At 40.9% G+C, this 12,770-nt stretch overlaps 1 protein-coding gene across 2 annotated transcripts in view; it reads right to left on the bottom strand.

Annotated features, from left to right (window-relative positions):
* The window catches only part of ARVCF (ARVCF delta catenin family member), a 146,146-nt gene that overhangs the window by 47,375 nt on the left and 86,001 nt on the right, over positions 1–12,770 (bottom strand). For both annotated transcript variants that reach the window (XM_084297219.1, XM_084297220.1), the window contains 2 exons: positions 1,934–2,051; positions 480–651 (listed from right to left, as the gene is read on the bottom strand). In XM_084297219.1, the coding sequence (XP_084153345.1) occupies positions 480–651; positions 1,934–2,051 (290 nt within the window). The remainder of the gene's footprint in view (positions 1–479; positions 652–1,933; positions 2,052–12,770) is intronic.

The raw sequence follows: 12,770 nt of genomic DNA, 5'->3' as shown, positions 1-12,770 counted from the left end.
TTGCAATTTAAATTACTGAGTGACAGAATTGGGAGGTTGTATGTTTTGGCAGTGGGTGGGAGATGTAAGCTTTTAGTTTGCATTCAGATGTGAGAGACATGGAGGCATGGAACAGACAGAACTACCATGCATGGAGACAAGCACATGCTGGCCTGGCTTGTGGGGCTATGGCACATGCTGTACAGCCAGGCAAGTGGACTAAGAGTAAATTTGACAGATGCAAGGACACAGACAAGCAGAGGAGAGGCAGAGCACATCCACCACTGCCCAACAGCATAGTGTCTTACAACAGCATGCACCACGCCTATTTAAAGCCAAGCAGAAGGATCGCAATTGTGGACCACAATCCACAGCACTACAGACAGGTACCTCCACAAACTGCCTCACTCTTGCATGATGAAAGAGCTTGCAAGAGCAGGACTACACAGAAAATTTACCCACAGATCCACTTCCAATTGTGAGTTCTCTGCAAGACATACCTTTAGCTTTTTTTCCACCAAAACAACCAGCATCATCTTTCTTCTTTTTCTGAGAGCCGCCTGTGCTAGTAGTCTGACTGGCATCTAGTTCTTGATACTTATCAGCTCCGGGGACTTCTTTGTGGACATGATAGGAAAGATTCCGCATGATGCACACACAGTTCTCCACGGACTGTAACAAAAAAAAAAAAATTACATTACAAGTATGTATGGAACCCTCCAATTTGTAAACTCTTACATCACATAGTGGAAGTTTGTGGAAAAGGAGAAAAAAAAAGCCACCCATACCAGGAAAAGAATGTAGATCAAGGAAATTTTGTCAAAAATACCCTTATTTAAGGTTTTTTCTTGTTCTAAAACCACTTCTTTTCTACTAAAAGTGAAGTGTTTTATAAATAGTACCCATTCAAAATGAAAACTCTCTAATCAAAAATAGCACCCAATCGTGCATAAAGATGACAAATTCACCAAAAGATCAAACACACAGCAGAAAATGATCATTTAAGGTTCTTATTTTAATACAGTGCTGTCACACTCTTCCAACCTTTACAATCCCCAAGATACCCTATTTATTAAACTTTCTATAGGTCAAAATTAAGGGCATGTGAGGATTTCAATGACAACGCTTATTGTTCTGTAGGAATAGCTCATTCATAGCACATCAGGCTCTGACAAGAGCAATGCTCTGTAGGTTGCAATGGAAGCCACCAGGTGGTTACAAAATCCACTTCCAAAATTATCTGATTAAGTGACAGGGCTTTAGAATTCCCTTCTACAATCCATCACATGGTGGGACTAGAAAGAATAAAATAAAGATGCTAAAAAGCCTTATTGGTGTTATAAAGCAATAGTATGCTCTTCACTTTTTAAACAGGTTAAACTTAAGATATTCCCTATGTGTAAAAATACTGTTTTAAACACTACAGGATGAGATGACGATGAAAACAGATGAATCAACATTTGTACCTCCAAGAAAAAGCCACAAATTGTTTCAGGTCTAAAGACATCTTAACGTCTTACTATTACGTTCTTCTAAGATGGTGTTGAATATAGTCTTTAAGATGTGAATTGACTCCTTTGCTGACACTGTGCAGAGTACAACACAATGGGACTCAATTCTGATTTGCAAACTGCACTTAAAATGTCAATTAAGTAATGCAGAACAATAGCAATAATGCCAGTGGCAGGAATAAAAGACTACTCTTCCCCACCCATCACAGCCACTTGTCTTTGCTCACCTCAACAGCCAGACAAGGCAACACAGCAGCATCGTGCTGATAACCCATCAGTAGAACCATCGATACCATGACAGAGATGAAAGGAAGGTAATTACTATATTTTCTGAGGCAAGCATAATCATGTTCTAATACTAGCAAATAGAAGTCAGAGCCCAGTGCAGCACTTCAGCTTAAATTACTGGAAACATCCATTCAAGTTCTGATACTCAAGTTCACCTTATTGTCCGTATCCTTCTTGCCAACTGCAGACTGGAGGGCATGAAGGAGGGCGTCCACCAAGCCGTCACACTCTCTTAGTCTTCGGCGTGCTTCTGCTCCATCTGAACTTACGTTCCTAATAGAAGAGATTTAAAAGAAAACTTAGCCCTCTAACCTTCACCGCAAGGTTGAAGGTGTGTTGATTTATAATACAATTATTAAGAACTCATTATCTCAGATCAACAATTTGGAGGCAAAGAAGCCTGACAAACTATTATACCTCAGTAAAACGCGGGCATCCGCAATGACCCTAATCTGAACAAAAAGGGAAATGCAGTTGCAGAGGTGCCTATGCACACATTTTTCTGCCTTGCTAGCAAGTTCAGCCATGTACCTTGAAGTGGACAGGAATTCTCGTAGCAAACAATACCCAATCTAAAAATTTATTTTTAAAGCCAGAACTTTTCATCTGAAAAATACTTTCACCTTTTTAAAGAAAATTACACAGGACGGCAAAATCACAAGTCAAATGCATAGTCAAATGCATAAAAAATAAATGCATAAAAACAGTCAAATGCATAGTCAGGCACAGTTATTACAGCTTACGTATGTATATGTAATATATATATATATATGTACGTGTATATGAGTGTGTGCATATATACATATGTTACATATGTATATGTATATATATATAAAGTTACTTTTTCGGAAGCTGAAGACTACTCAGCAGCAGTATGCTACTGGCCACAGAAACTACAAAAATGTTTTTGATTTCATGAAAAAAACAAAACAAAACAGATAATCAAAAAGCTATAGTTCATTTAACTATGATCACTCTGCCATGTTCTGGGGGGGGGAATGAGCTGACAAAACAATTCTCAATAGTGTTCACTGGCAAGCCTACGCCCAAGTTTTCTCAAAGCTGAAATACACGAATGTTGGCAATATCACAGTCAACACTACAGCTTTCAGGGTCTTTGAATTCTCAGATCCATGTAAGGTAAGCTCTCAAAAGGTCAGGACGCAGTGATTACCTTCTGCTATCAGGATAATGTGTCCAATTGTTCTTTTTACCTAACTATAGGGACTGCCAATCTCAAAGTAATTAACAAACCAACCATGGTCCATCCCCCCATCACCCACACAAGTTTGTATGTTAATCGCTTAACTAGAAAAAAAACTTTCTGAGACCTATCAAAATCTGAAGACACTTAACTGCGAGCTGGTTGCTGTAACAGCACACTGACTTGCAGTTAAGATCACAAATGAGATACACAGACAAACGAGTCCTTTCTCTAAAACCTAACACAGTCTCACCTCTAGCAATGGCTGATACAGAGCACATAAAGTGGATATTAACGTATGATTCCACAGGATATATGGACAAGAATTCTACACTGTTTTTTCATTTCCTGTTGTACTAATCCTTTAATATCAAACGTGAATTTTAATGTAAAGTTTTTATGAAACTGAAAGTTGAATTAGAATTCTCTGAGATACCTTTCAGGCATTATAATAATAAACGACAGGTGCTCCACCTCCAAGTACATTTATTAGAAGTGGAACATTACTTACTGAGCTTGAGGGTGGCAGAAATGCTCTAAAAATGGTCCATGTGGAGCTGTGTATCACATTTCTTACTCACTCATTAAGCCTTAGAAATAGCCAACTAAAATACATGAGAAACACTCTCAAACTTCAAGAAATAAATAAATCAAATCTTGCAAAAAATATTCCTTAACACCTTTCTTGCCCTCAAGGCCCATACACAAGAGATTCTTTTTTTTTTTCATTTGTGCTCCCACACGTTTAATAACGTTTGTTTTATGGCTTTGGTTATCAACTGCATCACAGAATTTTTTATCTTGCTGTCTTACTTCTTGATCTGTTATAGGATGAATATGAAGGTAGACATTGATAAGATTATAACTGAAAAAGATATTAGAAAGTGTGTCAGTAAGTGTGGCTTGCTAACCTCACTTTCTTGGAGTATCTTCAGCTATAGAACTTAATGAAAATTAATGCCTCAAGAAAAGATTCCCACATATATCAGACATAAATGAGCATGAAAATTCTGCAGGATCAAATTAATAGCTAATTAATACTGTGTATAAGCTACCCAGGCATCAAACTTAGCAGTTTTAATGTCGTAACTAATACACTGGAAAACATCCGTGTGAGCATCTCGTGCAGAAACATCGGCCCTACAAACACCTGATGCTCCTGGGATTTTGCTAGTCCTCCTTGGGTGACAAGATTCCTGCAGCCCATGGGATTTACCTAACGTGGAACAACAAAACCCATTTCCCTGTCTGTAATTACAGCCCAGACATACCAGAGAGCTCAGCCCACATCCTTTACACACAGAAGTCTGGGCAACACAAATCTCAGAGAGACTACGTCTAGGGAGATGGGTCCTGCCTGGCAGAACCTGCTCTTTCTGCTGCTCTGACACTGCACCAGGCAGCAAAGAGCTCCCTGCTCCCAAGGGAATACTTGCATCTCAGACACATGCACAAATACACCAAACATCCGTAAGCACCACAGAAAGGTGGGCTCTGAGTGAGCTGTCATCTGGCAGCCCCTGGAGAAGAGCTCCCGGGGTTGGAGTCCATCACCCAGAGCAACGCTGGAAAGCTGGTTAAGCTGAGGCTACGATCCCCAGCTGAACTCAGCAAAACAGCCAAGGGGTCCTGCAACCCAGGAAAATGCCAGTTTGCATTTCTGCCTTGGGGTGTTAATACCACAGCCTGCCTCCTTGATGATCACCTGGTCATCATCGGTCAAATTCACACCTCGGGTATTCAGGAGGGGCTGCAGTGCTCAGCCAGAAGTGATCACCTGGGCAAGAGCTAGTGCAGGAAGGCCTGCCATGTCCTGCAGGCTGCTCGTTAAAAAGGACACCATCAGCGCCTGCAAATAAACAGCTAAAACCAAAGTGTACTCCTCATATGACAAAGGAGGCACCTAGATAAAGAAGGCACCTAGGCAAAAAACAAAAACAAAACCACCTCAGACTACATTGCTTGGTGGTCTCTTTTAGCCTATAAAACTAATACCCTCATAGTCTTCAGGGGAAAATTCACCTCTGCTGTTCCATACAGTCTGCTTCTCTTCATCCCCAAGAGAGGTCCCCACTGCTTTAACACCCACTTCTGAATACTTTTCCAAGGGTCCATTAAACAAAAAATATATTTTAAAAACAAGAATAGTATCTTTCTCACATCGTATTGCAAAGAGTAACAGAAAGCTGCTTAGTGTGTTTGCCATAAATATATACAATGCACTCAAAAAAAGCAATTCCAAGAGCAAGACATGAAATTACTGTCCATGTTAGTCAATATGTAGGATGGAAACCAACTCTATGACCAATTTTACGTGAAGCAGCAAAGCACACATCTCACCCAGAGATTTGAAAACCCCAGCCTTTAGCTGGGCAGAGTATCCTGGATTCTACCTCGAATTCTTGCAGTCCAGCCTGTAGGCAGGACTAGTGAAAGAAGATTTGCAAGGATGTTTAAATATATGCTTTTCCTGGGAAAACAAAACAGAGGGCTAAGTAAATGTTAAATAAAAGCAAATACCTACCAGCATGGAAACGCATCAGACTAGGAATCCAGTCTGTTGGCATTAAAGACTTCAGAAAATGGTGGGGAGTGTGTGAGAAATCTGTTCGTATTTCAGATAAGGTTATCATTAGCACCAAATAGTCTTCTTAATGACATGCAAGTCTGAATGTAACATTTACATTTACAGAACAGGCAGCATGCATCACCTCTAGGATAGGTGAGCCATTACTACGATCAGCGCCACACACCAGAATTATCCTCAAGAGAGAAGATTTAGAAGTAATTAAATGCATGGCACTTAATTTGCAAGATTTCAATGCGAATCATGTAGCAATGCCCCCACTATGCTTTCTCTAACAATGCTAAAGCTAAAGCTGAGAGCTTGCATTTTTGGTTTTGTGTGCGTTCTGAGGTGGTTTTTGTTTTGTTTTGTTTTGTTTTAAACACAGAGGAACTTGAAAATACAAGCACCAGGGAGACATTATTCTTTGAACACTTAAACTAGTATTTCCCAGACTATTGCTATGTCTGCCACCTGGCTGGAAAGGGCCATCAGCTGTTATCCTACAGTGCTGCAGATAAAGCCAAAAGTCAGAGGTTAGAGCATTACCCAACACTCACCATCCCACTTCGGTTCTCCAGGCATAAAAAGCACTTTGTTTAGAGACCCAGCTGGGGACAAAGGCAACAGGCTGGGGACTATGGGGACTGCCTTTTTTTTTTTTTAATATAAACAGCTGAAATGGAAATTTTTTAGATATGTTTCTAGTAAGATTTTCATCTCTCTCTAGAAGAAGCACGCTGGAAGCAGCTGAAGCTGGCTCAGTGGAAAGCTCGTTTCAGTAGCCTTTGTGCATACCACAGGGTCCAGATAAGTTTAACTACTTTTTAAAACTGTAACCAACCTTCCAATAGTGATTTTTGTATTGCCAAGCCAAGAAGGAACATTGGCTCCTATCTCAGCACTGGAGAAGAAGGTAAAGAAGGTGAATTCCCTGTGATCATTGCAAGCCAGAGAGCTCCAAAGCACAGGGGTTTTCTGGCAGGTTTAGTGAGAGGCACTTCACCAGGGGGCTGAGCAGGCAGACGGCACATACACCTTGCTAAACCTTGACTACCACAACCACTTCGGCTTCCCTGACCAGGCGCTGAGTTTTCTACTTCATCTGATAAGATACTGTAAGGTTTACCCAAGTTTAATTTGAATATTTTAGCCGTTAATATCCCACCTACTCTGACAGTAGTCAGAGTATCCCTTGCTATAAAAGCACTCTTCTGCACTCATGGTTTGCTTCACTATTAAGAAATTTTTATTTGGATGTCAGCTGAAGGAGATCGATAAGTAACAGCTGCAGCAGGCGTACTCTATTTCCTAGTGCATTTCTAGGTACTAAATGTCCCAAAGGAGGAATATAGAGCAGTTTAAAATCATTCCATCATTTCATGCAGAAATTCAATGAATTCCATACTTGAGTTCACATGAAATACCAAAAAGTTTTATTGGTATTAAGTTCATTGTTCCAAAAATAAGAGAAAAAGCAAAAAGCTGCCTGTGACATGAAGATAGCCTGATCCACATTGGTAAAAGAGACCTATACAACGTGACGGAGTTTGGCAGCAGGCAGCTGGATCAGAAATCAAGCAAAGCAGATGAAAGTCAAGCAAAGCCAAAGTCCAAATGAAATAAGCAGAAAAGATAGGGAAGCTCTACTGAGGGTGATGCTTGGTAGGGAGCAGCTGTTCAGCTGAGAAAAGGTGCATCAGATCTGGGCAGGAGATCTCACTGGAGATTGCTGCTCCATTTCAGTATCCACTTACTGGCCAGACCCAAGAAAGAAGCAGAGCAGCTCTGACTGCCTTGCACCTAAGCCCCTTCCAGATACTTAAATAAAGGGATTGGTTTTGTTTAATTGTCCAAATGCCAATAACAGGACATAACATAAGCCACCCCTGAAAACAGACTTCATGAGTTTAGCCTGTGCTCCAGGAAGACATTTCTGTGGAGCAACGCATCTGTAGGGCATGCTGGCACATCTCAGGATCACATCAGGATTGTTTCTAAGATCCCCCTGCAATAAGCCAGGGCTCAACAGCCAGCAGCAAAGTTTAACAAGATACAGACGTGAATTCCATCCATTGTTATTTGTGGCTTTCTACATCCAAAATACCATGTAATGCCTTTTTAGTAAAACGCTGACTGGTTACCTCCTGCATGATCTACTTGGAGGGCCTTAGTTTGCTCTCCTATAACACAAAGCCATGCAGAAATGCAATAGACAAGAATTCCACAATACCCAGCAGCTACTTCGCTCTCAAATTATTTCAGTCTTTGCTTGGAGGAAAGGCTGAGAGGCTCTGCCTGCTTTATCACGTATTCTCGCAGCAATGTGAAAAGAATCTCAAAGATACAAAAAATAAGGTAGTTGTTATCTAATAAAGGATCACAGCTCACGTGCCTTCCAAAGCAAACTATGCCCATTACACGCAGCGTGCTTTGTTTCGATCTCACTCCTCACCCTACCACAGCAACAGACGGTTTTGTCGATTGCCTTCATTGATAGCCCAGGGGGAAGGGACCTACATTTTTTCCTGAAGAATGACAGAAGGCAATAAGCAAGCGCACAACTTTACACTTATACTTCAGATTTGATTGTAAAGCATTAAGGTTGCATGTAACTAGGTTATGTCTCTGCTGCTAAAATCTATGCATAATTTATTTATATTACAAGCTAAACATCAGGAACTGTCAGGAAGAACCCTAACGGCTCCTTACTAGCACGAATTAAACGCTCTGCTCATCATATAAGCCCCAGGACAGCCATATGCTGTGATCCTGCACAGTTTCAGTAAGCTAATTAAGAAACTGCCTTCACTCACTCCTCTGTATTGAGAGGTGTGGGTTTTTAATTTGAGTTGTTTTTTTCCAGTCTGGGTTGGGCAGATAAGCTTCTCCCTCTTCTGTGCTGCAAAATCAAGACTCACAGGCAAATTTTTGCTCCGTTTTATCTTTCTAAAGTCCAGTTCAAAAGTGCCTATGACACAACAAAACACAAACAGGATCGTCAGCTCCGGCTTCTGGAGCAGCAGCCTCCCAGAGGCTGTACCCATGTGTGAAGACACCCGTGCAGCAGCTCCAGGCATGGTGGGTGGGTGGCCAGAGACAAGGCAGCATCTGCCCTCATCTCCTCTGGGTGGGGGTGAGCTCTGTACCAAGTCCTCTGCAGGCCTTGTTGATTAAATGACTGCTGTACGAAGACATAGAGAAGGATTACTTGAACTATGATAGGCAGGCACGCTAGTTAAAAGGAAAAGTCAGCCAAATGATTTTGTCAAACAATCTTTCTGAGGGTGGGGAGGAAACACAGCTGCTCCAACAAGACCCTTTGTGCAGCATGACAGGGCTCTGTAAAAATGCTCTACTAGGTAAGCTCAGTTACTAATTTGCTGCTGTTCCAAAGAGAAAATAAAAGCCAGCTCTTGAAAACTCCCATCTAGTACCTTCTCAGTCCTGCCCTGCTGCAGTCAGCAAAACTCCCCTGACAGCCAGGGCAGCTCGGTGGGTGGCACTGTGGTGGCATCACCTGAGCTTCACCTCCTGTGCCCTGCTCATACCCAGGCCGTGCTTCCAGGCCGAGGATTCGCACGTAGGTGCCTTCTTTCTTCAGTCACTTGCAGATCAAGGCTACCTCACGTAGATGAGAGTGCAGGTGGGACAAATATTATGTGACTGTCACCATACCCTGCATCACAGCAGCAGGATTTAAATGTGGGTAGAGCTTGAAGGTAATTCACCTCGAAAGCTCTTATTCCCAAGCACTTTTCTTCAGAGGAAAGCTACACATTAATCATTAAGAAGATAGAAGGGCATTACCGTCTGCTTTTGGCATAGCCTTTCTTACCTCAGATTCAGCATGCAGAGGCACGAGGGGAAGCAAGCCCCAAGCCTTGCAGCCAGGATGCTGGAGGCCTTCAAACAGCACCAGCAACACCAAGGCCCAGCACTACTAGATCCCACAGATTTCCCTGACTGGAGGCATGGCGACTTTAAGGAGAATAGAATGCAATATAAAGGGATTCTCATTCCCCACCCAACTAAGGTAACAGTTTTGAATAAGTAATAACAACTAATAAGTTTCTACTTATAGCACTCTTCCTCTTAGGTCTACTAGTAAATACTATGCAACGCAGAAACACGAACAGCCCAAGTCCAAGCCCACTTTCTGTTCACAATCCCTGTCAATTTTCCAAAAAATCCAGGAGAGACTGCAGGAGCAGAGATGGGAAGAAAGAAACGGGAACACCGCTGTCACCAAGACCTATTCAGCCCTCTCAGGTACAAAGGGAGAACTCTTCTCTCAACACAAGACCACAGACTTGGTTTGCCAAACCCTATTTACCTCTGCGTCTTACAGGTGCACACACATGCTCCAGCGTGTATTGGAGGTATGTGTGCACACATCTATTTGCAAACATATAAAGAAGTTACAGCTTGAGGAATGAGCCCATTACCATTAAGCACTGCTGCTTAAATATGACAGAAGCACAGTAAATTATATCTGCAGGACAAGATGTATGTGCACGTACACTGATGTTCTCCGTCCTCTTCAAAAAAAGGTTTAAAACACGCTCATATAAAAACTCTATTTGGCACATCCTGCTTATTAATGATTTACTATCAAGCTTCTGTGGTCCAATTTCCTCTGAAGTAAAATAAAAGTAACAGGAGCCTGCACACACTTACACATCATCTCCCACCCTAGTAAGATATATTTGTTTTGGCTCTGAATCTACTGAGTCCTTATCTCATGTCATCAAACATTGCCTCACACTTCCCATAACTCTCAGGTTTTGATTTTACAGGACAGCACTCTTAATTTATACCTACAGGACGGATCGATTCCCAGTTGTTGTTGCTTGGGCCAACCACTGCACAATACTTGAACTACTGGCATTTACCATCTTCATGGGAAGGTAAGACAGAGGTGCAAATATCAAGGCAGGAGAAGTGAAGATGACTGACTGAATTCCAGATCCACTCAGGAACTTAGGAATCCAAATCTCATCCAAATCAGAGGGAAGAGGGGCTATTAAAAATTAGACCATAGAAAGATTTACACAGTTAATCTTGCCTGAAGTTATGTCAGAACAGTAGCAGAACAGCAATTAAATCCATGCTTCTCAAGTCACTTGTCACAGCTTTAGCCACCAGGTCATCCCTTCTCTTCTCAGGAGCTGATGTTGGACAAGCTGTTATGTGCAATTTCGATCTGAAGGATGCATGCTTTTAGTAGAAGTCAAGTGGGTGCAGTTTGTTTGTGTTTGTACACCCACGGCCAGGTCTCTGAACCTTGTGGCTATTTGTGAATGTGAATTTCTGTATACTTGGAGAATTGTCAAGAAACGCTGCAAGTACAGATGGTACCCTGGAAAAAAGGGGCACTTTGCATCTGTTTACTATGCAAATTAATTCATTTAACATTTTTTGACAGCAGGTCAGTTTAGAACAGGAATCGGGCTAAAAAGTTGGCAATTTAGAAACTAAGTTCTACTCTGCCCTCTAAAAAGTGAAAAAATCCAAGAGAGAATTAAAAGTAATTAGGCAGAAAACTGCAATTAAGCTCAGAATGAATTTAATTTTTAAACCATTAATCCTTGCTGCTTCTGGAAAACTGAGAATCATGGTGGATATCTACACAGAAAATGAAAATGGTGATGTGACTGCAGCAGTGCTCTCTGACCCACGGAGCAGCACTCCCACGCTGAAGCAGGAAGAAGCACCTTGGGAGAAACCAGACCTGGATGGCAATGAGTTAGCCTCAGCTCCGGCACTCCCGCAAGCAATTCATCTCATTCTCTCGTCCTAAAGCACCTTACTGTCTTGGGCAGAGTTCTAGGAAGGATCACAAAATGATCTTGTTAAAAATGCACCAGATCATTATATTAAATTGGTGGAGAGTACAATTAAAAAGTGAATGCTTCTGGATTGCAAACCCCAATAGGGATTTAGGGGCTTAAAGATAAAAAGACAGTAATCAAAGAGATATACTCTGCATACCTAAAAGAATACAATACAAAGACATGAAACTTGTATTCCAAGTAAGATAAAGCAACACCTGTGAATACTTTATGATTTTTCCGTCAAATACCTTTCTTACGTCTTCCCTAGTCCTACTTTTCTAAAACCAAAATCCACTTGATTTCCATAAATTAATCTGTGAGGTTTTTTGTTCATTTGTTCATTTGTTTTTCCTTTATTGTTCCCTTCCAATTTTCCTACTTACTTATTTCTCTTAACAGCTTCAACAGAATATAAAATATCTCTTTTTATAAAATTACATGCAACCTATCATCTATCACAAGACACATGAAAAATTTAAGAAGTAAAGTGATTATGGGCTTTGCAGATCCATTCATCAAGGTATTGTAGACAAACTAGGACTGGAAAGGAAAATGGGATAAATCAAGATTCTATGAAGAAGGCCAAATTAGTGGTTTTTTTTGGAAAAAAATCCTTGTTTTCAATTATTTTGAAATAAGTGTTCTCAAGACTCCATATTATCAAAGAAGAGACCTAGATTAAGAACAAAGTAAAGATCAGAAAGCAGTGTAAAAAAAACACACAACAAAACAACAAGTAATTAAGCAGCAGTTCATGCTGTGAATCAACGAGTTTGAAACCAACTCGCCCACATTTGTTGATAAACTTCATCAAAATTACTGAAAAAAAGATACTGAAATGAAAGCAGTCCTGCATGCGTAATGCCTTTCTTGTGCTTGGATATCCAAACTGCAAAGACATCTGAGAAGTCTGAATTTCCAAAAGAACTGACAGCATCTTTGAAGACAACGTAGCACATATTTTCGGATTGATTCCAAAGGGGACAAAGGAGGCTGGCACATCATCAAGAGGACTAACCTCCCAATTAAATATCAAATTGGTACACAGTTTGTAGTTTGCAGTAAGCTCCATTCATGGAAAATTGAATTTCTGGGACCTGCTACTGTGTGAAAAAGAGAAGAGTAGGCAAAAGATTTTTTAAACACTGAAGTCTGTCAGACAGATGGCTGAAAACATTTCTTCTCTACTGGCATTAACTGTCTTATCTGAAGGGTGCTTTTAAGGATGAGCTGCAGAGGATTTCAACAAATAGCAGAAAAATATTTCCAACAGAAATAAAGATAATTACTTTTGATGTGTTCTTTTTTATCCCTAGACCTGCAAATGCTCTGCAAAAGATATGTAGTATCACCTACCTCGCAACACTAAGGGCAGCTTGTATCTC

Source organism: Netta rufina, assembly GCF_964035555.1.
Source record: "Netta rufina genome assembly, chromosome: 17".
Classification (NCBI taxonomy): domain Eukaryota; kingdom Metazoa; phylum Chordata; class Aves; order Anseriformes; family Anatidae; genus Netta; species Netta rufina.
Note: the sequence above shows the minus strand (reverse complement) of the source record. Positions and strands in the feature narration are given on the sequence as shown.